General features: G+C 48.4%; 1 protein-coding gene and 1 long non-coding RNA gene across 7 annotated transcripts; one reads left to right on the forward strand and one right to left on the reverse strand.

The window, feature by feature from the left end:
• Positions 1 to 1,556: 1,556 nt before the first annotated feature.
• Positions 1,557 to 17,382, reverse strand: Npr1 (natriuretic peptide receptor 1). Of its 3 annotated transcripts, XM_006232591.5 has the most exons (23): positions 17,248 to 17,382; positions 15,801 to 16,804; positions 14,754 to 14,953; positions 14,029 to 14,142; positions 13,466 to 13,601; positions 13,075 to 13,166; positions 12,220 to 12,355; positions 11,938 to 12,022; positions 10,598 to 10,718; positions 9,971 to 10,045; positions 9,683 to 9,760; positions 9,279 to 9,383; positions 8,967 to 9,038; positions 8,713 to 8,869; positions 8,085 to 8,240; positions 7,674 to 7,842; positions 6,672 to 6,818; positions 6,383 to 6,506; positions 6,187 to 6,255; positions 5,531 to 5,705; positions 5,260 to 5,358; positions 2,268 to 2,359; positions 1,557 to 2,143 (listed from the first exon to the last, which is right to left on the reverse strand). In XM_006232591.5, the coding sequence occupies exons 2-23, from the start codon at positions 16,507 to 16,509 to the stop codon at positions 2,081 to 2,083; spliced, it is 3,174 nt and encodes a 1,057-aa protein (XP_006232653.1). In that variant the 5' UTR covers positions 16,510 to 16,804; positions 17,248 to 17,382; the 3' UTR covers positions 1,557 to 2,080.
• LOC120101091 (uncharacterized) lies at positions 17,160 to 24,620 on the forward strand. 4 transcript variants are annotated; one of them, XR_010063861.1, is made up of 6 exons: positions 17,161 to 17,294; positions 20,399 to 20,588; positions 20,785 to 20,964; positions 22,591 to 22,738; positions 23,058 to 23,311; positions 23,656 to 24,620. It is a non-coding gene; the product is annotated as an uncharacterized LOC120101091 (long non-coding RNA). The 4 variants fall into 4 exon arrangements; XR_010063862.1 differs by having other exon boundaries at positions 17,160 to 17,294; positions 18,822 to 20,964; XR_005501493.2 differs by lacking the exon at positions 17,161 to 17,294 and having other exon boundaries at positions 17,752 to 20,964.
• Positions 24,621 to 25,115: the final 495 nt, after the last annotated feature.

Raw genomic sequence — 25,115 nt, forward strand, 5'->3', positions numbered from 1 at the left:
AGGCCCTGGGTTCGGTCCCCAGCTCCGAAAAAAAGAACCAAAAAAAAAAAAAAAAAATTAAAGAGGTGGATGGTGCTCTTGAGGGTGACATTAGAGGTTGTCTTCTGACTTCTCACAAAACAAAACAAAACAAACCAAGAAGGTCCTTGCTAAAGCCATGCGTGGGACTTACATCTCTAACTGCTACACTTGGGAGACAGAAGGAGGAAGAACCCCAGCAGTTCAAGAGGCCAGGCCAGGCTACAGAGTGATGTCCTGTCTCAGAACACAAAAGAACAACAAAATGTCCTTGTAAAATAGTACAATAAATTTAACGTGCAAAGGGTTTATTGTGAAATTAAATATAGTAATGTAACTATTATTATAAAGAATAATATTTATAAATAATGACTGGTGGGAAAAACAAAACAAAACAAAAAAGACCGGTGGGGTTTTTTGTTTTTGGGTGTTTGTTTTTTTTTTTTTGACAGAGAATTTATACAGGGCTTTGTTATGCCCGTTAGGCAAGCCTTCTACCACTGAGATATCTCAATACTCTATTTGGATTTGTTTTTAAGACAGCCTCCTATAACATAAGCTGGCCTTGAAGTCCCTATTTGGGCAAGGCTAACCATGAACTTACCTTCCTGCCTCTGCCGCCAAGGCAGTACCCAGTTTCAAGCACCCTAGGGAAGCATTCTATCAAGCGAACTACATTCCCAACCCTTTTATTTGACTTTTTGAGAAAAAGTTTCAGGCTGGCTTGGAATGTAGCCCAGGGTAGCTTCATGCTCATAGAAATCCTCTTGACTCAGCCTCCAAAATATTGAGATTACAGGGTGGACTTGAACTAATTTTGTAACCCAGGCTGGCCTTGAACTTTTGGTGTTCCTGGGTCAGTTTCAGTAAGTGGCTGGGATTATAGCTTCCCTCCTTTTGCTTTCATTTTTAACAAGGCCAGTATCAGCAGACAATTCACATAAACAAAAGTCTGTTGGGACTCTTATAATTTTAGCACTCTATGGGAATTCTGTGGTCTCGTCGATTAAAAGTGTAAAATTAGCCAGGGTCGGGGGCCACACATGCCTTTAATCCCAGCAGTAGGTAGGTGGATCTCTGTGAGTTCCAGGCCAGCCTGGTCTACAGAGTGAGTTCCAAGACAGCCAGGTCTACACCTGGCTCAGAGAAGAAGGGGAAAAAAAAAAAAAAAAGAAAGCTTAAAATTAGTTACAACATCAACAACAATGAAAAAGAAACAAAGTTGAAGGTAACTCTTTTTTTTTTTTTTTTTTTTTTTTTTTGGAACTGGGGACCGAACCCAGGGCCTTGCGCTTCCTAGGTAAGTGCTCTACCACTGAGCTAAATCCCCAGCCCCCTTTTTTTTTTTTTTGGTTCTTTTTTTTTTTTTTTTTTTCGGAGCTGGGGACCGAACCCAGGGCCTTGCGCTTCCTAGGTAAGCGCTCTACCACTGAGCTAAATCCCCAGCCCCAAAGGTAACTCTTTTGGAAGCAGAAGGTAGAGAAAGAACACTACTGTTTCCCAGCAACCCTCTCTTCCCAAGAAGAAACGTGTCAGTGTCACAGGAATAAAGACTTTAATGGTTTGGTTCACAGGAGAAGCAAGGTAACCGGCAGCTTCTCTTCTCCTCAGTGAGCTGTGTCCAAAGTCTGTGGGGCAGGTGGTGGGCTGGAAGTGAGGGGAGTATTTGTGACACAGGACTGCCCGCCTCCTGCAAACTCTAACCTCTTTCTGTTTCCTTCAGGTGGCAATTCCCTCCCTATAAGTCACAGTGGAGCTAAGTTGAGGGCAGAGAAGGAATCGCTGTCCCAATCTAGGCAGCAGAGTAAGGGTGGGACTGGGCATGTGTGCCACAAGGGTGCCATGGGAGGGACTGTGTGTTTCAGTCAGTCCTACAAACTTAGGTGTCCCCTGCAGTCCCCACCATCTCCATCCTCTCTCAGAGGTCACATCTGGTGACTGTGCTGGTCAGGTCCCTAATCCTTCCACAGTGGCTGGGCTGCTGTGGGAGAGGTGGAAGCTGGACACCTCTGTCACCTCTGGCACAGGGAGGAGGGGTGACAAGGAACAGCAGGGCAGTAGGTCAGCCTCGAGTGCTACATCCCCGCTCCCCCAGGAGCCAATAGGTCCGAACCTTGCCTTTGCCCTGGAGAAAATAAAAAGATTAGGCGGGTTAGGGAATGGCACACCCACTCCCCCAAATCACTTGAGATATTTAAGTTACGGGCGTGGCCTTGGGATCCTCTGGGGTCTAAGGAGTCCTTCTCTACCTTCATTTCCACATCCCCTCGGAGCTCCAGCTCGAAACCATCGAACTCTTCCAGCACAGCCTTGGTCTCTGAAGACAAGTGGATCTTGAGGGCTGGAGAGGACAGGGGAGGAGGGTGAGGAGCACCAAAGATGGGAGCAGCAGGGTGCAAGCAGATGAAGACCAGGAAGCATGGCGCTTGCTTCCTTTAGCTCAGGAAGCCCCAGATGAACCTTGTGAAGTGTGACTGCATAACATACACATACCTATACAACACACGCGTGTTCTCCACAAGAGCAGGAAGAGCTCTAAACTGCTGAGCTGACACTCTGGGCCTTCCCAGCCCTGTTTACTCTCTTTTGAAGTAAGAGGTCATGTTATCTAAACTGACTCTGACCTCCTGACCTCCCTGTCTCCATTTGCCATGTGTTGGAATGACCATCACCAAGGCTGGTTTATGTGCCGTAGGGGATAGAACCCAGCGCTTTCTTCCTGCTAGGCAAGCACTCTATGGAGTGAGTCATATTCTCAGCTCAATGGACACTTTTTAAGCCATCAATCTCCAGACGAGACTCAATTCTGGAAGGGATTACAGAGCATCTTTTTGACTGTGGAAAAATACTATGGCCCAGGATTGCTTTTCAGACTTACCCAGCTCCCGAGGGGGCGTACAGCACTGGTTAGGAACCCACACTGCAGATGCTGTTCCAACTCAGTATGGAGCTCAGCTTGGATCAGTTCAGATAACTAAAACCAATGTCCTTTGTCTCCCTAGTGTGTAAAAGGCCCTCAGTGACAGAGCTTATTTCTTTTTTTTTTTTTTTTTTTTTTTTTTGGTTCTTTTTTTTTTTTTTTTTCTTTTTTTTCCGGAGCTGGGGACCGAACCCAGGGCCTTGCGCTTCCTAGGCAAGCGCTCTACCACTGAGCTAAATCCCCAACCCCGACAGAGCTTATTTCAAAAGGGTGAGTGCTGTCTGAGGGTTTAACTCCACTCTTCTCCACCTGAGTGAGACTTTAGACCCCTCAAATAAGCAAATAAAGCACTCACAAAGTTTCTAGATTTAGTGGGGCCCATGGGAAACACTATGTAAGTTGTTGAGATCAGTTACTTGACTTAGTACTCTCTCTCTCTCTCTCTCTCTCTCTCTCTCTCTCATGTATGTGTGTGTGTGTGTGTGTGTGTGTGTGTGTATGTGTGTGTGTGTGTACACCTGGAAGCAGAGGTGTGAATTCTGAGTGTCTTTCTGTTAGTGTCTGCCACAGGCTCTCACAGAGGTGGTTACACATACATTTATTCCTAGCACTTGTGGAGGCAGTGGCAGGCAGAATCTCTGAGTTTGAGACCAGAGGGGTCTACAAATTAAGTCCAGGACAGTCAGAGCTGCTTGTTACACAAACAAAACAAGGAAGGGGGGGAGGGGGAGGGAGTGTCTGTCTCAAGACAAAATAACAAACCAAAAAACAAACAAACAAACAAACAAACAAACAGACCTGGTGAAACAATTCTGTGATCTGAGCGTTTAGGTTAGGTGCCAGCCAGAGGATCAAGTCAACCTTGGCAACTTGAGATACTGCCTCAGACAATAGCCATATACACAAAAATAGAGGAAACAGGGGACAAGATCAAGGGATGGATGGAAAGGAGCATTTATTAGATGCCTACTGCCTACCCAAAGAATTGTGCTAGATCTTTTACAATCCTGAAACAGAGTTACTGCTGTGTGGAGGAGCTTAGGCCCAGAAATGAGAATGACAGTTTGTCACATGCTTGGCGTTTTAGATTACATTTTCTCATAATTTTAAAATGTATTTATTTATTGTGGGTGGGGAGGACATTTTCAGACTTTGTGGATTGTTGTTTGGTTTTTGTTTTGTTTCATTAGGCAGGGTCTCATTGTGTAGCCCTGGCTGTCTGGGAACTCACTCTGTAGACCGGGATGGCCTCCAACTCAGAAATCCACCTGCCTCTGCCTCCTTTGTGCTGGGACTAAAGATGTGCACTACTACTCTAGCACGTTGTAGTTTTTTTTTTTTTGGTTCTTTTTTTCGGAGCTGGGGACCGAACCCAGGGCCTTGCCCTTCCTAGGCAAGTGCTCTAGCACTGAGCTAAATCCCCAACCCCACGTTGTAGTTTTTAAAAATAAAATTTAAAGGGGCTGGGGATTTAGCTCAGTGGTAGAGCGCTTACCTAGGAAGCGCAAAGCCCTGGGTTCGGTCCCCAGCTCCGAAAAAAAAAAAAAATAAATAAATAAATAAAAATAAAATTTAAAATAATGTTTATCCATTTATTGTATGTATACATATATTCATGTGGGTATGTGTTGAATACATGGAAGTCAGAGGACAACTTGTGGAATCCATTCTCTCCTGGTACCATATGGGTTCCAAGGATCAATCTCAGGTCACCAGACTTGGCCAGCAAGCACCTTAACCCAGTGAGCTACCTCACCAGCAAAACACCTATCTTTGTGGGTGTATTAGTACATTAAATAACTATTATCATTATAATCATCATCATCATCATCATCATCATTATTAAATAGACTTTGTTTCCCAAGCTGATGGCTTAGGCCTGTTATCCCAGTTTGGAGAATAGAGCAGGAGAATTATAAGTTCAAGACCAGCCAGAGTTGCTTAATGAGATCTATATTAAAATAAAGAATATAAATATCTTATATCACATACCTCAGTGTTAGGCCACTTGTTAAAAATCTCTAAAAAGTGGGATTGTGTTAGATTGCTTTGCTCAGATGTAAGCTAATAAAAGTGCTTTGAAAACATTTCTGGTACCTAAGTAAGCTTTGGGGCTAAGGTGGGCTTAGTGCATTTTTAACCCCCCACCCCCAACCCCACCCCCAACAATAGTCTTAATTTACAATGTGGGAGTTATGTGCATAAGGGAAGTCAGGGTAGGCAGAGAGAAGGCAGGAGCAAGCTGAGGAACTAGGAAGGCATAAGCAGCAGGATGCACTGGGCAATCACCCTTCTCATTCCCTCCAGAAGGGCCATCCTACCTTCTCCATTAGACTCCATTCTTGAAGCTGTGTTGACTGTGTCTCCAAAGAGGCAGTATCGGGGCATCTTTAGCCCTACCACACCAGCACACACAGGACCTAGGAGGGGAAAAGAAGGGAGCTGAGTCCAGGGAAGTTAGAGGAGTTAGGTGAGCACCCCAGAAGAGGTAGGAGTCGGGATATGTGGTCCCAGGGTGTGTGGTGAGAGATAGGGGATAAAGGTTTAGTCTTGTTCCCTAGTTTCAGCCCTGGATGCCTTCTGTAGTCTGACCTGTGTGGATGCCAATGCGCAAGCGCAGCTGTTCCTGGGGCCTATGGCGGATGCGGAAGGAGCGCACAGCATCCAGTAGTGCAAGTGCCATTCGGGCCACCTCTCGGGCGTGGAGTTGTCCATTCCGCACTGGGAGCCCTGACACCACCATGTAAGCATCACCAATGGTCTCCACCTATGGGGGGCCGGGGGCGGGGGAAGAAGGAAGGACAGGGGGGCTGGAGCTTTCCTTGTGGCCACCGACCCCAGTTTCTCTGTTCTTAGGTCCCCCTGTGTGTCTCTATTTTGTTTTCTCTCTCTCTCTCTCTCTCTCTCTCTCTCTCTCTCTCTCTCTCTCTCTCTCTCTCTCTTCCTTTCTTTGTTTCTTCTTCCTCTTCCTCCCCTCTTCTCCTCTTCCTCCCCCATTCTCCCATTCTCCACCTCCTTCTCCTACTTTGGTTTTCTGTCTGTAGCTCTGGCTGTCCTGGAACTTGCTCTGTAGATCAGGCTGGCCTTGAACTCATTGAGATTTCCCTGCCTCTATCCCCCAAGTGGTAGAATTAAAGGTGTGCACCACCACTGCCTGGCCTTGTTTTGTTTTGTTTCAGTGTATCCCTCTGAACATTTTCTGACTGTCCATGTCTGCCTGTCCTTCCTATCCCTACTCAGAACCTCACCTTGTACACATCAAAGTTGTCTATGACAGCATCAAAACAGGTGTACAGATCATTGAGCAGAGTCACCACCTGGAAGACAAAGGAAGCCAAGAGAAATGGGGACTGAGGGCTCCCACCAGGGACAAGTGGGAAGGAAGTACTCACCAGACGACCAAGATGACCTACTCCTGCTGCCTGTGGCTGAACTCCAGCTTACCTGCATGGGTGTGCTTTCTGCTGAAAGAGCTGTAAAGCCCACAATATCACTGAAGTAGATGGTAACACTATCAAAGGCCTCAGCCTGGACTGTCTCGCCTCTCTTCAGCTGCTCAGCCACGGAGCTGAGGGGAGAGGGTAGGTAGAGACCAGAAGGTGAGGTGGGGTGAGGATAGGGCTATATGTTTATATGCGTGTGTGTGTGTGTGTGTGTGTGTATGTGTGTGTGTGTGTGTGTGCGCGCACGCGCACGCTCATAGGCATGCATGTGTGCAGAACTTAGAACTCACTGAGGCAGAATCTGGTAAAGCAAGGCCTCAGCTTTGCGCTTCTCCTCCAGATAAGCTTGTGTTCTCTCCTCTACCAGTTCCTCCAGGTTGTTAGCATACTGCTCCATGCGTGACAGCAGGTTGTCCAGGATGTTGCTGCTGTTCTCCCTGAGGGCCGTGGGGTACAGGGGGGCAGATGAAATGAGATGACTGGTCCTGCCTGGCAGTGCCCACACTCAGGCACTCACCATGCCCGGCCCCACCCTTAGAGACACGGTCTCTCTAAGTAGTTATAGCTGGATCTGTTCACATTATCAGGTATTTTAGGTGAAAGGAACAGCTGGCCTTGAACCCATAGATATCCACCTGCTTCTATGCCCAGCTGGGTACCTTTTTTTTTTTTTTTTTAAGATTTATTTATTTATTTCATGTATGTGAGCACACTGTCGTGGTCTTCAGACACACCAGAAGAGGGCATTCAGATGGTTAGGAGCCACCATGTGGTTGCTGGGAATTGAACTCAGGACCTCTGGAAGAGCAGTCAGTGCTCTTAACCGTTAAGCCATCACTCCAGTCCCCATGCTGGATACTATATTTATTCTTATTGATCACAAATGAGTTTGAAGGAGGTGGAGAGCTGAGGACGATGACAGGCAGCAGAGAAACATGACTGAGAGAACCAGCCAGTGGGCATACTAGAAAAAAGAGACACAAGGACTGGGGTAGGAGCTTTTGAGCAGGACTGAGACTATGGGAAGAAATGGGAAAGGATTGGAGCATCTGGCCCATATAGTCTTATTTATCTTAAGTCTGGGGGTCAGTACAGGGCTGTGGGCAGGAAAGGGTGTGGGATGTCAATGTTGGCAGAGGAAGGAGTAGTGAATGGTGGGAGCTGTTGGGACAACCAAATCATACAGCTGTGCAGACATCTATGAGGCTGTGAAGAGCTGCAGTAGGCTGCCACTGTAGAAAAAAATTTAAGTGTGGGATTTATAGTGCCTGTAGTGGGGAGAGACCACTAACTTGTTGAACTTGCGCAGCGCCAGGCGGATCTGCTGAAAGGGTGGCCGCTCCTGTGGGTCCTCTGCCCAGCACCGCTGCATCAGCTGCCCCAGTTCCTCCAGGTGGCTCTGCAGATCCATGGAGGGTCGGAATGGGGGCTGCTCACCCCGAGTCACACGCTCAATGATCTCTGTGTGGAAGGGGGATGCGCTGAAGAGCAGCAAGCCTAGTTGGGCAACCGGCTGGGACAGGCAGGTGGGGCGAGTCCAGACCAGAGCACAGGGGTGAGCTGGTCACTGGCAGCCATGGCGCAAAGGACAGCGAGTGGCTGACTCCCCACTCCAGAAGGAACAGTAGGGGTGTTTGGAGAGGTTCCTTCTCTGGAGGTGGATTCGTCAAGACCAGCTGGGATATAGGCCATGTGATCCTCACCTTTTGGGCTGAGGTCCAAACCTTCCACATAGAAGACCCCACTTCTTAGGGCAATCTCCTGCAGGATGATACCAAAGCTGTACACATCCCCAGCTTGGGAGCCACGGGCAGGTGGCGAAGCCATTCGCAGGAGCTCAGGTGCCGTCCACAATTTTTCTGTGGATCAGAGGTCAGGAGTCATAGAAGGGATAAGGGATTTTACACTCTAATAGGAAATGCTACAATAAAAGAAAGACATTGGCTAGGACTCCTGTGGACACAGCACAGTGCTGAGAACCAGTGACCACTTAGTCTGACTTCCTTTTTAACCAATGAAGGTTGAGCATGGAGATGGGAGATATACTCAAGTCTTGCAGAGGCTAGATCTCAGTGTCCCTTCTCAGCTGTGCTGGCAGCAGAGATCCTAGGGTCAAGAGTCAGACTCACAGGGCTGGAGAGATGGCTCAGTGGTTAAGAGCACCGACTGCTCTTCCGGAGGTCCTGAGTTCAAATCCCAGCAACCACATGGTGGCTCACAACCATCCATAATGAGATTTGATGCCCTCTTCTGTTGTGTCTGAAGACAGCTACAGTGTACTTATATATAATAAATAAATCTTAAAAAAAAAAAAAAAAGAGTCAGACTCACTGGCAAAGAGGGTGTGCCCTTGCTCTGGCTCCGGGTCTCTGAAGCTCTCAAGACCGTAGTCTGTGATCTTTAACACGAAGCGCCCGTCTACCACACAGTTGGATGACTTGAGGTTCCCATGGGAACAAATGGCCCCATTGTGTAGAAAGAGCATTCCCTGGAACATTTAGGAAGGCAAGAGGGCTTAGACATGAGTATGACTTCCAACCATGCCCATCTCTTGCCTGGCATCCAGTGATCTCCTCTGGACTCACCTTGACAATGTCATTGGTGAGCGAGTACCGAAACATCCAGTCCAGGGTGATACTCTCATTCTCTAGAATGTCCTGCTGGGGCAGCAAGAGTCAGACCCCCCTGGGAGTAGGAGGAGGGTACAAGGGAGCTACTGGTGTAAGCTTGGACACTTGGATTTACTGTAGTGCCATGCCAGCCCCCAACTCCCATTTACAGAGAGGGCCAAGCATGGCCACAAAGAGGGGGCTTATCTGGGCTCATGGTCAATGGGGTAAGAGCCAGGGCTAGAACCTAGGCTTTTTCACTGTCCCACTTCTTCTTGTCCCACTCACCTGTAGGCTTCCACGGGGACAGTACTCTGTGAGGATACAGATGTTGGGGGGGTCGGTACAAGCACCCACAAATCTTGTCAAGTGCTCATTCTGCACATCCCGCATCTGCAGATTGGGGCAGCATCAAGGCCCTGGCAGAGGCTTCAAACCTCACCAAGTCACATGTTTGTTACCATTCTTTCTCAGAATTTGCTCCCTAACCCTTTATTTCCTGTACATGTGAGGACAACCCATCTGGGGCCTGGAGGGCCCAGTGATCTCTCATCTTATGACCGATCTCCTTCCTACCCTCAAGACTCATGGGCCCATCCCAGCTGTATAGATCCCTCCATAATCAGTTGGCTTACTCTCTTGGAGTACCCACCAAGCCCTTCCCAAGCCACCACCTTGCTCCCCTTAATTACATGTTTAAGTTCAAACAGGACTTTTCGTGTCAACTCAATGCGTTTCCGGTTCACACGTTTCACAGCCACAAGGTTGCCCTGAGCAGGAAATGGAGACTTATTACTCAGGAGATGGCCCGAGACCCCAATCTGCTTCTGAAACCCATCCATGACAGCAGTTCTCTACCTGCTTCTAAAAGCCCATCCTTGCCCTGGGACTACCCCTGTTCCCTGGCAGGCTACCATCTCTTATTCTTCAGACCACACTCCACCAGGGGCCCAAGATCAGCAATCTTTCCCCAGACCTACCTTATAGTATGCTGTCTTGGCAAAGACTTGGAACTGGCCCTCGGTGGTTAGCAGGGAGCCATAATTGGAGCCTCGCTACAGAGAGAAACAATAGTCATCTATTGGCCAGCCCAGAGGTCATTCTGCATCCTGGAAGTTCTAGGTTCAGTCACACTGTCCCTTATCTGTGTCACCCTCCAGAGATAGGGTCTTACTCTTTAGCTCAGGCTGCCCTGGAACTTGTAGCAGTGCCCCAGACTCACCCTCCCAGGCTAGGATTGATTGCAGGTGTGAGTCACCAATGCTAGCTCCCACCCTCCTTTATGTATTTACTTAGACTATCTTCCTTCGAGCTTTGAGAGAGCCTTGTTACAGAGGCTGTAACTATAACCCTCATCTAAGACAATGTCAGGGTAAGCAAGTGAAGGCAGAACTGGGGGTAGACCTATTCTTTTGTTTGGTTTTGGTTTTACAAGACGGGGTCCCATTCTGTAGCACAGGCTTGCCTCAGACCTACAGCAATCTTTCCATATTAACCTCCCAAGTCCTGGGTCCAGGTGAGTCACCTCATCTAGAAGCAGCTTCTACTAACTCATCAGCCCTTGGGACTCAGCTATTCCCATCCTACAGAGACAATGGTGTCCTCACCCCACTCAGGGTCAGCCGGCTGCCAGCGCTCCGAAGATGCCTCTCCAGGCTGCTGGGCTGCAAGTCCTCCCAGCGCACCCGCCACAACTCTGAGACCAGCTCCTTTTCCAGCTGCATCTTCCTGGAATGTGAAGCCTGCACCTGAGCCCCTACCCCTGGCAGGTGCTCCATAGCCCCTCAGAGTCCCAGCACATCCCACATGCTAAGAGATGCTTGAGGGAGTCCTGTTCTCAGAGCTGAGAGCTTGGGGCCTGAGAAATTCTAACTCACAGGGGATCTTATCCCAGGGGAAAAGTCACTTTAGTTTCTTCCTTTGGAGACTGGAGGCCTCTGGGTTTTTTTGTTTTGTTGTTGTTGTTGTTGTTTATGAGACAGGGATCTCACTATGTGGCCTGGGTTGTCCCTATGTAGACCAGCAGGCTGGCCTTGAACTCACAGAGATCCACCTGCCTCTACCACCCCAGTGCTGGGAATAAAGCTTATGTGTAGCACACCCGGCTTCCATTTCATTCTTTTTTTTTTTTTTTTTTTTTTTGGTTCTTTTTTCCGGAGCTGGGGACCGAACCCAGGGCCTTGCGCTTCCTAGGTAAGCGCTCTACCACTGAGCTAAATCCCCAGCCCCTTCCATTTCATTCTTAATTATTACAGGATGCAGTGTCATCCTGAGTGTGGAAGTGCCTGGCGCACATGCTCAGTCAGCACTGCTCTCTTCCCTCCTCTTTCCTGTTTCCTTATCCCCCCTCTGTACTTTCATTTCCACATGCACAGGGGTGAGAATTTGGGGTGTGGGGTAGGGGAGGGGTGGGTGGTCTAGGGTCAGCACCTAGCTCTCAGCGATTTGTTATCCAGAACCAACTCCTTTGGGTTAGTACTTGAAGTTTGTTTGTTTGCTAGTTTGTTTTTTGGAGACAGGGTTTCTCTGTGTAGCCCTGGCTGTCCTGGAACGCTCTCTGTAGACCAGGCTGGCCTTGAACTCAGATTCACCTGCATCTGCTTCTTGAGTGCTGGGATTAAAGGCCTGTACCACCATTGTCTAGCTACCTGAAGGTTTTAAACTACTGCTTTCTATCTGCCCTCAGCAAAGGATGCCAGATCCACACCAGCATCGGCTCTGCTCTGAAGTCACTTCCCAGCTACGTTGTGGCTTTAACCTAGCCTGAACCAACATGACTGATCCACACCTTCCTGACTCCATCTGGAGCTTCTGCCTCCTCACTGAGGGAGTGAAAGACGCATTCTTTTCCCGCGTTAGGCTCCCTCCCAGGCCTACTCTCCTCCTGCTCCCTTCTCTGTGCTCCTGTCTCCCCAGCCTCACCTAACACCCCTGTGCCTTAACTTACCTGTATATGAAGAAAGACACAATCAGAAAGCTAATCAGAGAGAGGCTGCCCACCAAAGCCAGAACCTCCAGTGTGGAAAAGTGGTCTGTGGGAGAGTCCAAGTTGTAGAAGAGAGACCAGGGTTAGACGATAGGAAGGAGAAATCATCTAATAGTCAGTCAGAATCGTCTGATATGATAAAAGAAGGGAAGTAAAGTCTGGAGCAAGGAAACCTCTGTTTAACTCCCCTGGGGAGGAGGCAGTGGCTCCACGACAGGATTCTGGAAGCATGGGCCCGGTCACCTTGGTTGCAGGCTGGGTCCTCATTGTCAAAGCCACATTTAGGGACGTCAGGAGGTGGATATCCCAGAGGCCAGTATAATTTGTGTTCTGACACAGCCATTAGCTCCTGGGAAGTACCATTATAGTTCAGGACAACCTGAGGGAGAACAGGAGTGGTGAGTGAGAACAGGAGTGGTGAGTGCCTGTCGACCCCCCTACCATCCTGCCTCCTGCTCTCGCCAATCTACTTCCAGGACCTGCATTTGGACCATGGACTACTCACTTGGTTCCTGCTGTGACTATCCATGAGTCTTCCAACCCATGGCCAGGGCACTAAGGGGCAAAAACTTGAACACTCACAGGTTTGCAGAGAAGCAACCATAGGGAACCACATTGGAAACCCCAACCCTATACTCAGGGAGTTGGTATTGATTGGAAGGCATAAATAATTCCTCAGTGTACACTTCTAGCCCTAATATGTCTCCTCCAGGAGGCCTTCACTAGTAGATCTGAATCTTGGTGCCTTTGACCCCTGTCCCTTCCTGTCCTTGCTACATTTACACAGAGGCACACATGCATTCTTCTTGGCCAGAGTCCCTGTCTCTGCTAGGATGGGGTCCCACCTGTCTTAGGAACTCAAGGGAAGGACTCTATGTTCCCTCTTCAGACTTGGGGTTCTCTGAGGGAGGAAGTTTACGCATCTCATCATTTTGGCTGCTCCCAGACTGAAGAGTTAGTTGAGCCTGCCTCATTAGTATCTCATAGATGTCCAAAGAATAAGCAGATACCTGGCAGGGCTGTGGGGTGGAGTGCGGTTAGGAGGATGATAGGCCATTCTTGGCAGGCATTGTCTTCTTGGGGTATGTGTGAACTTACCCTGAAGGCACCCGTCTCTGGATCCATATCCCAGAGAGAGAAATCGGTGTCCCGATCTCCGTTTCTATCAATTTTCAGGTATCCTGTCACACCTAGGGCCGTAGGGGAGGAAGGCTGTGTTTTGAAATAATGGAGGTTCAGAGATGCCTTACATCATCCCAACCCTCCAACCCCCCTCGACAGAGATGCAGACACTAACATGGATATATGCACAACAGTGAAAAGGGCAGCCGTGCTGGCTATGGGAATGGCAGACAGCATGCAGAATTTTAGGAAACTTAAGGTACCCAGCTGGGTAATAGGCTTCCTGTGGTCTCCTGCTGGGACATCTAGGGCTCACTCTCACCTCCAGTCCCAAAGCAGCCCATTCCAGTTAATTCTAGGCCCTGACCTTGGAAGCTTCGGTTCCACATCCGCTGAGTGATGTTCTCTCCATCTGTGACAGTTCCCCCCTGTGCCAGAGTCTCTGTCACTGCCTGGACATAGAGCAGGAGCCCGTCGTGGAAGGAGGCTGGGATGATATTCTTCTGTAGAAGCAAGCAGAGCTCAGATAGGGCAGAGATAAAGGGCTCAGAGTGACAAACTGTAGCGTTGTGGGCAGGGAACTGGGGAGGGGTAGTGGGAGCTTGGAGGGGATAGAGAAGACACCCAAAGTCCACACAAATATGACTGCCTAAAAGATGCTTTTGCATCTACAATTCATCTGACACCGAGTCATGCTAGAGAGAAAGATAGGGCAGGATATGCCACTTGCATTTTCCATGATGAGGACTTCATGTTCAAGGGTTAAACTCGCCATTGTCCCCCTTCACCATCAGGAGAGATTCAGAAATAATAGGAAGAAAGAAGGGGAGATGTGATGCTGGAATGCCCGAGAGAGTAGGACAGACTGACAGAAAGCCATGAATTAGGGTCTAGAGAGCCACACTGGAGGAGCCTAGGACCCCCTCATACCAGGCCATCCTCCACGGTGAAGTTGAACTTCTTGTCAGCCAAGAGTTTCAGCTGCTTCAGGAATTCCAAGTACTCAGGATTATCAGGCTCTTTGTAAGTAATAATTTTGGCAGCCTAAGGAAGGAATCATTGAAAGGGGGAGTGGTAGGAGCTGACTCCAGTCCTTCCTGTATCCTGTCCCTATCATCTGGGGTCCTGCCTCTCAGACCAGCCTGTTTAGGTCGGGATCAAGTTGATTAGCTGGGTGTGGTAGCACAAGTCTTTAACCCTAGCATGCAGGAGGCAGAAGCAAGAGAATCTTTGAATTTGAGCCCAGCCTGATCTGTGTAATAAGTTCCAGGACAACCAGTAATACATAGAGAGACTCTGACCCAAACAAAACAAAACAAAACAACAACAACAAAAACCAAGCAAAAACCAAAATAAATAATAAATATTAAATAAGACAAAGATCAAATTGATCCATGTGTCCTGCATGACATGGTCCTGTGGTTGAGCAAAAGGATTCAAACATTATCTAGTCCAGGGGTCTTTAATATTCTTTTACTCAGGGCTATAAAATAATCTGTTTAGCCTCTAGTCCTTAAATCCCACGAAGTTCATGGTTCAACTCAAGACTATCAAAAACCTGTTTTCTGTAATCATTTCAGATACACAGGGGCAGAGTGCCCAGAAAGGATATGTCAACAACTTAAGAGTCCTGGGCTTCAAACCTCAGCACTCACCTGAAAGGCCTGGCGGGCACTCCTGTCCTGCCCATCTCCTCTTTCCCAGGGTTTCTGGGGAACAAGGCCCTGAGCACTCTTAAGGCTTTGCCCAAACACATCCAGGTGGAAGAAAACATAGTCCTCCCCAGTCAGGCCAGCGTTCAGGGCCAGAAGCATCAGATTCCTGAAGGCATCCGGAGAACTGCAGATGTAGATAACTGAAGGAAAAGGAGGAAGAAGAGAAGAGACGAGAAGAGAGAGAGAGACAGAGAGACAGAGAGAGAGAGAGAGACAGAGACAGAGAGAGAGACACAGAGAGAGAGACAGAGACAGAGAGACACAGAGACACAGAGAGAGACAGAGAGAGAGACACAGAGAGAGACACAGAGAGAGAGACACAGAGAGAGAGACACAGAGAGAGAGAGAGAGAGAGAGAGAGAGAGAGAGAGAGAGAGACCACATGAATGAACACGCAGGGTACTAAAAGGGAGGGAATTCTGAGTTTGTAGTTTTTAAAGGACAGCGACTCCTGGCTCAGTCTGGGCCTTAGCAAGGGAACGGGAAAGAAGGGAGAAGGTGTGCAGAGTAGGAAGAGAGATAGGGGTGGGAGGAAGGAAGAGAAGGTGGGGCAAGGTGTGTGGATGTGGGTGGGGGTGGGGGACCAAGACTGCAGGAAGAATCTGCGGGAGAAGGGACCCGAGAGCCTGAGAGCTTGTGTGGGAGCAATAGAAGGAACCGGAGGAGAGAGACCGTGGTAGGGTAGAGCGAAAACTGGAGAGAGGAGTCAGGAAGCTGAGGGAGCAGTAGCGCTAGAACTAGGCCCTTCCGCGCTTAAATCAAGAAAGTTCGCAGCAGGAAGGTCACTTGAGACAGGACGGGAGGAGGAGAGGGTAGGAATGCAAACCCGGCGCGGAGAGAGGGAACTAGAAACTCCGAGGTAGGAAAGTCATGTTGAGCAAGACGCTAAGAGGAGGAAGCCTGGCCCCCAAAGGAGGAATGCCAGGCCCGTGGACAGGCCGGAGATCAGGCCGCACGAGCCAGCTGTCCGGCGGGTGCCAGCCTCACCTCTGCCCTTTCGCCGCACGGCCCGCAGTAGCTTGGGGTAGTGGTCCGGGTCGCCCTCGACGAACTCCTGGTGATTCACTGTGATGTTGAGGCGTTCACGCACCCGCATGTACAGCCCCTCCACTATGAAGAAGCAAGGCCGGTCGTCGCCCAGCCGATCTGCATAGAGCACCAGCGCCTGGTGCTCCCAGCCCAGCCGTCGATGCAGCGCCGTCACGAAATCGCCCAGCTTGACATGGCTGGGTCCTGTGCGGGTGGTTAGCGCATACTCATCCTTGACCCCGATGCCCAGAGCCGGGGCGCCGGCGGTCAGCAGCGGCACCCGCCAGTGCGCGGTGAAGCGCCCCACCGGGGCAGCGGAGTAGACGCAGCCGGGGCCCAGGAACACCGCGGGGCTGTGCTCCCACTTGAGGTCCACCGCGGCCAGCGGTGCGGCGGTGTCCGAGCAGACGCCCGCCGCGTTCTCACTGCTGCCCAGCACCATGCGGACCGTCCAACCCGGCAGCAAGTCCGGCCGAGCCTTCACCCGCGCGAGAGCCAGTTCCACGGCCGGCCCTACACGCGCCCAGGACCACGGGTACGAGGTGTTGGTCAGCGGCAGCACCACAGCCACGGTCAGGTCGCTCGCGTGGCCGCCCCGGAGTAGCAGAAGCGGCGGCAGCAGCAGCAGCGCCCTTAGGCGCGGACGGACGCGTCGGGAGCCCGGCATGGCCTCAGCGAGTGCAGCGACCGGGCAGCGCTGTCACCATGGTCTGCTCGCCATCCTCGGGCTCAGCGGCGAGGGTCGAACGTCCAGGGCGCCCGAGTCGTAGCGAGGGAGGAAGCTGGGGTGGGTTGAAGCCGCAACCCCGAGGGCACGCTGCCTGCGGAGGCTGCGACGGTTCGGCCGTCGAGCAGGAGCGCTAAATTGGGAGCGTCCGAGAGCGGAGAGCGCTTCAGAGCAGGTGGGAGCAAGCACAGCACCCGAAGGGAGTCGGTGGAGAGCGAGGGAAGGAGAGGACGGTCTAGAGAGAGAGAGCGAGGGGAGAGGGAGCGCCAGCAAGGAAAGGGGAGTGTGCGCTCGCGCTTGCCCCAGGAGTGTGCCAGAAGGGGCGTCCGGCTGGCCCCAGTCTCCGGCCGTTCCGGAGGCGGGCGGGGGGGGGACGGGACCACAAGGTCCCGAGCCAGGGCAGCGAATCCTCCCCTCCCAGATTCGGTGACAAGAGAGCCGGGGGAACCAATCCTGACTCTTTAACTCCTTCCTCCCAGCCCTGACTACCGCTGGCTCCCCACCCTCCCGTGCGCCAGTTATTGCTGACCCTCTTTCCGGCCCGCTGCCGCTGCGCGAGGTTTCCCTCCCCTGGCAGCACCCGCGGGCGGGGCGGCTAGGCCGCCGGGGGACTAGGGCTGAGGAAGGAGGTGTGAAGAAGCTGCCCCCCGCCCTCTGTCCTATGCCCCTCTGGTCTACCTGGTTCCTAGGGAGAGGAAAGCTTGTTTGGATCTTGGCCGGAAAAGGTGTGTGTGGCTAATAGGAGTTTGGGAGGGTTTCTAGAAAAGGCAATCAAGTAGGGGCGAGCCAGAGTCCGGGTTACCCAGTCCATCAATGAGTACCTCCCCTTTCTTCTTCGCCGCCTCCCAGATCGCGCAGATTAACTGAGCAAGATGACCAGGTGGGAGGGTGGAGTTAACTCTTTAATTCCCAAATACTAACAGAAACTGGGGAGAGAGGGTGGGTGGCTAGGGAAGAGATGTAACGTCGTTTGAGTGTTTTGTGTGGAAGATTATTAAAATGGGACTGTGGAGTTCTGGGTGGAAATGATCATGGGAAGAATAAATGAAGGAGCGAGTCTGGGGAACTCCAAACTGCTGGGCCTTTGGGACGGAACGGCATGGGATTAGTGTGCCCTCTAATGGTCATCCGGATTCATTAACCGTATTGCGCCATCAGCTTCGCCAGTCTTGAGCACAAACAGGAACTAAGATCAGCAAACATTTCAAGAGGACAGCTATGTCAAGTGCCAGTTAGATGTTGACGGCATAACGATTATATATATATATATATATATAATATATGTTTTTGAGAACAAATAACCATAACACAATATACTTTAAGCACTGCAAAAGAGACAGGGATATGCCCAGAGACGGAGATGAGGGCTACTATCACCAAGGGTCAAAGGAAGAAAAGGGTATTTGGGGTTGGAGATATAGCTCAGCGGTTAAGAACATTTATTGCCCTTCGACCATAGTTCGATTCCCAGAAACTACATCTAGTGGTTCACAAACAATCTTTATTCCAGCTCCAGGGGATTCTATACCTCTAGGGTGAGTATGCACGTGCGTGTGTGTACACACATACACACACACATATACACACACAGCATACAAGCACATATGTATGACTTAAATTAATTGTAGTTAAGAAAGAAAAGAAAAAAGGTATTATGTGGAGAGAGCAAACTGTTGAAATCTATTTTCTATACATGAAGAGTTAGGGATTTTTTTTAGGGAGGCAGGCTTGAAGTCTCTCCGTTTTATATATAGCTATCACCATCCATATTTATTTTTTATTTTTATTATTTTATTTAATTATCCATGCTTTAAAGAACACCAGGTGGCTAGGTGGTGGTGGTGCATACCTTTAACCACAGAGCTTCTGAGGCAGAGGCAGGCAGATAGATCTCTTAGTTCAAGACTAGCCTGATCTACAGAGTGAGTTCCAGCTCAGTGTGGGCTACACAAAGAAACACTGTCTCAGAAACTAAAACAGCAAGCAGATGGTTTATAAATATTTGTGTTTCTGGGGGTTTTTTTTAGTAGTTTTTTCTTAAAAGTTAAGTCACTGTGAGTATATCCATGTAAGTGGAGAGCCAGAAGGCACAGGATCCCCTGTAGCTGGGAGTTCTGGGCAGTTGTTAGCCATGTTCCCAGGTGCTGGGAACAGAACTGAAGCTTTCCAGTACCAGGTGAGTCCTCCTGACTGCCAAGCCCTTCTCCAAGCCACTGATTAAAAAAAAATTATTTGCTGGCCTTTCCGAGCAGTACTCGCCGGCCACTGGAAACTGCCAACAGTGAACCTCAGCGTCTCAAGAAAACACTGAAGAATTCTATGAATTGTAGCAGTGAATTGGATTGTATTCTCTGGCATATTTTGAAGAAAACTGGGCTATTGAAACATTTTTCCCTCCTGACTGCTGCTTGAATGTTCTTGGAAGCTGTTTCGTATGTATAGGGTTTTTAAAATGTGATTCCTTTGTTTGAATATTAATGGCTTTTTCCATTAAAGAATAAAATGATAAAAAATAAATTATTTGGGGGTTGGGGATTTAGCTCAGTGGTAGAGCGCTTGCCTAGCAAGCACAAGGCCCTGGGTTCGGCCCCCAGCTCCGAAAAAAAAAAATTATTTGGGGTTGGGAATTTAGCTCAGTGGTACAGCGCTTGCCTAGCAGAAAAAGAAAAAAAAGAAAAAGAAAAAAAGAAAAAAATTATTTGTGTGTGTGTGTGTGTGTGTGTGTGCGCGCACAAATACTTTTAGAGGACTGAAGAGGGCTTTTGATCCCCTGGAGCGAGAGTTTCAAGCAGTTGTGAACTACCCCACACAGATGCTGGGAACCTAACTTGGATCAGGTCTTCTGTAACAGCAGCAAACTCTCTTAACCACCGAGCCATTTCTCCATCCCCTTATTTTCCCTGAAATTTTGAAAAGTTAGCGACCTAGGCCCTGTATCCCTTACTGTAATAAAATGGGAGCAAGTGCCATGGCCTCTCTGATGGTGAACCATCATGGTTTCTACCCACCTTACCTCAACTACACTACCTGACTGCTATAGGAGCCTGATTGTTAACTCTGAGCTGGTAAGTCGGAATGACTGAGCAGGAAGTGGCTGGAGGAAATGGGGCCAGTAAAGCTTTTGTGTGACAGGTGTCTGTTATGTGGAATAGAGTCCACATGTAGAGGCAAGTAGAAGGTGGAAGCTGTTTTGTAAACAGGGTCAGTGGGACTCTGAAAAGAGGAGGAACCAAGAGACATTGGCCTCTTTAGTGGATAAACTAAAGCAAGGGTTTGGGTGGATGGTAATTTATTGAATTTGAGTTGCCTATAGATGCCCAAGCAGAGGTTCCCGCAGGCTTCTGGTAAAGCTGGAGCTCGTGAGAAGTGACTGGACTAGAAACAACGTCAGGTTATCGAACTCTTGTCTGTATGGTGGACTAAATCTGGAGCTGCGAACAGCTAAAACATTGGTTGAATTATATTTTTCAGATGAACAAAGATAACCTAATCAGGAAGCTGTTAGTGGCTGTCAGCTGAGGCTGGAGGTCAAGTTCAAGGAATAGGGCTGCAGTGAAAAGACTAGATGATCAGTATTCCCTTCTTTCTTTCTCCCTTCCCCTCAATGGCATTCACGTCGCCCTTCCTGTATGTCTTTAGGGTAGCAGTGCCCTCATGGACCTGAATAGTCCTTCCTTCCTCTATCCCCTCCTCCACACACCAGCGGACAAAGGTACACTTTGCACGTATCAGGTCACACTTGTGGTCTGGTGATCCCAGGCCTGAGCAATGGCACCGGTGCTGTTCAGCATGCACTCAGCTCACCGTGACTGGTCCCTGTCTCTACCAGGCAGCACTGGGAAAGGTGTATGCCAGCCTTGAGGTCATCGGAGTTGGAGATGACAAGCTGCAGGCTGTACATGGTCTCAATGGTGGCAAACCTCACAGGGACATCCTTGGGAGCCGTATCACCAGACCAACAGGCATCAAACCCCTGTGCTTACCACGGCACATCTTAGCATATGATTGGCTGGCTCAAAGTAAGTATTTGTGATCTTTGCTGTAGAACCTTGCTCCTGATAGGCTTTCTCAGCAGAGAGGATGGGGCCTATGTGGGAAGGTGAAATCGGATATCTATCAAATGGAAGGGGAACAATGGTAGAAGATATGAACTGCCAAAGATGGCAATTAAGGTTAATGTAGGTTGGGTGCTCAGTATTGGGGCTTCTATGACAGATCAGAGATGACCTCATTGTCTACCATGAAGACCCAAAGTGCTGCAAGACAGTGAAGATGGAGTTGCAGGGTTCAACGACAGCTGTGAAAACTTGGGGCTGGCTAAGTGAAGAACTCCAGCTGCAATCAGCCGAAAGACACTTAACATCAAGGAGAACTAGAGCCATTTTCCTGCTAAAGGTATGGAAAAACAAGGCTTGAGCACCCACTAGTCAGCCTATAAATTCCATCTAAGACAAAATCATTGATCTCGTTGTCCTTGGATAGGTCTTCTTGGCATAGTTATTGGCAGCATCTCCCTTGCCTATAATGAGCTTCTCATGATGGAAAAGCTGAAGGGGTATCAGTACAGACCCCATCTGTTTTTAACTTTTAAAAAAGATTTATTTATTTATTCGTATGAGTGCTCTATTTGCATATATGTCTGCAGGACAGAAAAAGTCATCAAATTCCATTATAGATGGTTGGGAACCACCATGTGGGTGCTGGGAATTGAACTCAGAACCTTTGGAAGAGTAGACAGTACCCTTAACCAGTGAGCCAGCTCTCCAGCCTGTGGGTTCTGTCTTTAATAACTGTTGTCAGGGGCTGGAGAGATGGTTCAGTGGTTAAGAGCATTGACTGTTCTCCTAGAGGTCCTGAGTTCAATTTCCAGCAACCACATGGTGGCTCACAACCATCTGCAATGGGATCTGATGCCCTCTTCTGGTGTGTCTGACAGCTACAGTGTACTCATATACATGAAATAAACTTAAAAAAAAATAACAGGAATGGAGAGATGGCTCAGTGGTTAAGAGCAATGACTGCTCTTCCAGAGGTCCTGAGTTCAAATCCCAGCAACCACATGGTGGCTCACAACCATCTATAATGAGATCTGATGCCCTCTTCTGGTGTGTCTGAAGATAGCTACAGGGTACTTATAATAAATAAATAAATTAATTAATTAAAAAAAAACAAAAAAAAAACCCAAAAAAACAAAACGGGGTTGGGGATTTGACTCAGTGGTAGAGCGCTTACCTAGGAAGCGCAAGGTCCTGGGTTCGGTCCCCAGCCCCGAAAAAAAAAAGAAAAAAAGAAAAAAAAATAACTTGTCAGCGCACACTTGCCAGCAGCTATCTCACTAAATGAGATATTGAAGGAGTCATCTCCTCCTACAATGATCTTGGCGCTTGGCACTTGGCATCTGCCCATCATACTGGCCAGTATGAACCCAGATGTACTCCTTGGGTGCAGGTTAGGAGGCAAAGTCAACAGAAGGAAACACCAGCTCCTGGTTACCTTGCCCCCATAAGCAAGAATCAGGAAGCTTGGAGAGATGGCTCAACAGTTAAGAGCACTGATTCCTCTTCCAGAGATCCTGAGTTCAAATCCCAGTGACCACATGGTGGCTCACAACCATCTGTAATGGGATCTGATGCCCTCTTCTGGTGTGTCTGAAGACAGCTATAGTGTACTCATATACATAAAGTCGAAAGACTTCTTGTTCAATATCTTTAGCCATCAGGAGAATGAAAATCAGAATTATTTTGAGAGTCTACCTTATATTGTCAGAATGGTTATTATCAATAACACAAGTGATAGCTTATGCTGGGGAGGATGTGGAACATGGGGGACCCTCCTCCATTGCTGGTGGGATGAAAACTAGTGGAGCCACTATAGAGATCAATATGGCAGTTCCTTGGAGAATTGAATCAATCTACCTCGAGACCAAGCTATACCACTTTTGGGCATATATCCAAAGGATCCTCCATCCTACCACAAGGACACTTGTTCAACCATATTCGTTGCACCTTTTTTTCATAATAGCCAGAAACTGCAGATAACCTAGATGTCCCTCAACCAAAGAATGGATAAAGAAATATGGTACATTTACACTATGAAGTTAAAAACAGCAACATCATGAAATTTGAAGGCAAATGGATGGAACTATGTATAAAAGATCATCCTGAGTGAGGTAACTCAGACCCAGAAAGACAAACATATACTTACTTATAAGTGGACATCAGTGGTTACATAAAGTATAATCATGTTACAGTCTTCCTAGCAAGGGCAAATAGATTTGTCAGTGTGTGGGGATGGGAACAGGAAGGATCGACCAGGGGGTGAGAGAAATGGAGTTGTCCTGGGAGAGACGACTGGAATTGGGAGGCATTTGGGGGTTGATGAGGAAACCCAGTGCAGTGGAAATTCCCTGGAATCTACGAAAATGACCCTAGTGAATTCTCCTATTAATGGGGGATACTGAGTCTGAACTGACCATCCTCTATATCCAGGAAAGGATCCTTAGCAGTGGGAATGGGACATCAACTCAAACACAAAACCTCCAATCTACAATCTGTCGTGCCTACAAGACATGCTGTGATGGCATGGCCCAGAACTTGTGGAAGTGGCCAACCAATGACTACTCCAACTTGTGACCCAATACACTAGAGAGAGCCCAAGTCTGACACTCCCTGGACGACCAGGAACCTGCCCAGAGACCTAGGACAACTGGCCAGAAAACCAAACCAAACCAAAACAAGTCAATGTAAGGATTTCTTTTTTTAAAAAATATATTATTTATTTAATGTATGTGAGGATACTGTAGCCACCAGAAGAGGGCATCAGATCTCATTACAGATGGTTGTGAGCCACCACATGGTTGCTGGGAATTGAACTCAGGACCTCTGGAAGAGCAGTCAATTCTCTTAACCACTGAGCCATCCCTCCAGCCCCAATGTAATGATTAATGATTTCTTTTTTCTTTTTTTTTTTTCTTTTTTTCGGAGCTGGGGACTGAACCCAGGGCCTTGCCCTTGCTAGACAAGTGTTCTACCACTGAGCTAAATCCCCAACCCAATGATTTCTAATGATACTCTGTTACATTCACAGATTGGTGCCTGGCCCAATAGTCATCAGTGAGGCCTCCTCCAGCAACCGATGGGAGCAAAGCAGAGATCCACAACCAAACACTAGGGGATCCAAGGGAACCCAGAAGAAGAGGGGTAAGAAGGATTGGGATTGTAGAAGCTAGAGTAACACTCTAAAAACGTGGAATCAAGTCTTAGTGGGGCTCACAGAGACTGAAGCAATAAATATGAACTCACGTGTATGGGGCCAAGCTAGATTGTCTGCATATAGACCTTATGTGCGTACAGCGTGCTCTTCTTGTGGGAGGAGTTGATCTGGGGAAGAGGGAAGTGAGGGACTGAGTTAAGTTCAGGTCAGTCAGAGATTCATAGTGAGACACTGTAAAAAAAACCAAAAAACAATAACAACCAAAAAAACCAAAACCAAAACCAACCAACCAAACAAACAAACAAACAACAACAAAAAAACCAAGGCAGAGCTTCTGGCCACAGTTTAATCCCAGCACTGGGGAGGCAGAGGCAGGCAGATCTCTGAATTCAAGGCCAGCCTGGTCCACAGAGCAAATTCCAGGACAGCCAGCCAAGGCTATGTGGAGAAACCCTGCTTCAAAAAGCCCAAACCAAATCAAACAACCAAATAAACAAAAAACATAGATAAACAAAACAAATATCAAACTCCAAAAAACTCAGAAAAGTTTCACCATGGGACAAGTGAATAAAAGCCAGACTTCCCTCCTCTCCCTCCCCCTCCCCACTCCCAAACTGGGTCTTGGAGATGTAAAAGTCTTGATACAAAAAGCATGAGGACTTGAGTTCATTCCCCAGGACCTACTCTGGCTGACCTGGAATTCACGAAGAAGCAAAGAACTGACTCCTGCAAGTTGTCCTCTGATCTCCATGTGCATGTCATAGCACATCCATGTGCACACCACACATGTAAATAAATATAAACAATAAAGATGATGATTTAACAATTAAAAGAAAAAACAGGCAAAGGTGGGCACAGAGTGGCACAAACTGGGTTATAATGCCTGCACAGTGGTTGGCAGGCTGCTGCAGGAAGAGTCATGAGTATTAGGCTAACTAATTCGGTCTGTGTAGCAAGTTCCAGGCAAAGTTTACACAGAGATTATGTGGAGTAGATCCTGAGGACCCTTGAAAAGGTAGAAGACTCAACTGGACTTGGCTATGGCACATTCTCCCCACCTCAAATCACGCACACACAGTAATGAATAAACTTTACTTTTTGCAACAGCTTAAAATATGTTTTAGATTTACTTATTTTATGTGTACAAATGTTTTGCTCCCATATATGTCTGTGTACCATGTGAATGCCTGATGTCTGTGGATGTCAGAGAACTACATTCCACCCCCTGGAACTGGAGTACAGACAGTTGTGAGCCACTGTATGGATGAAGGGAATTGACGCTTCTTGGTCCTCTGCAAGAGCAACATAACAAGTGCTCTTAACTGCTGGGCCAT

This window comes from Rattus norvegicus, chromosome 2 (genome assembly GCF_036323735.1).
Source record: "Rattus norvegicus strain BN/NHsdMcwi chromosome 2, GRCr8, whole genome shotgun sequence".
Taxonomy (NCBI): Eukaryota; Metazoa; Chordata; class Mammalia; order Rodentia; family Muridae; genus Rattus; species Rattus norvegicus.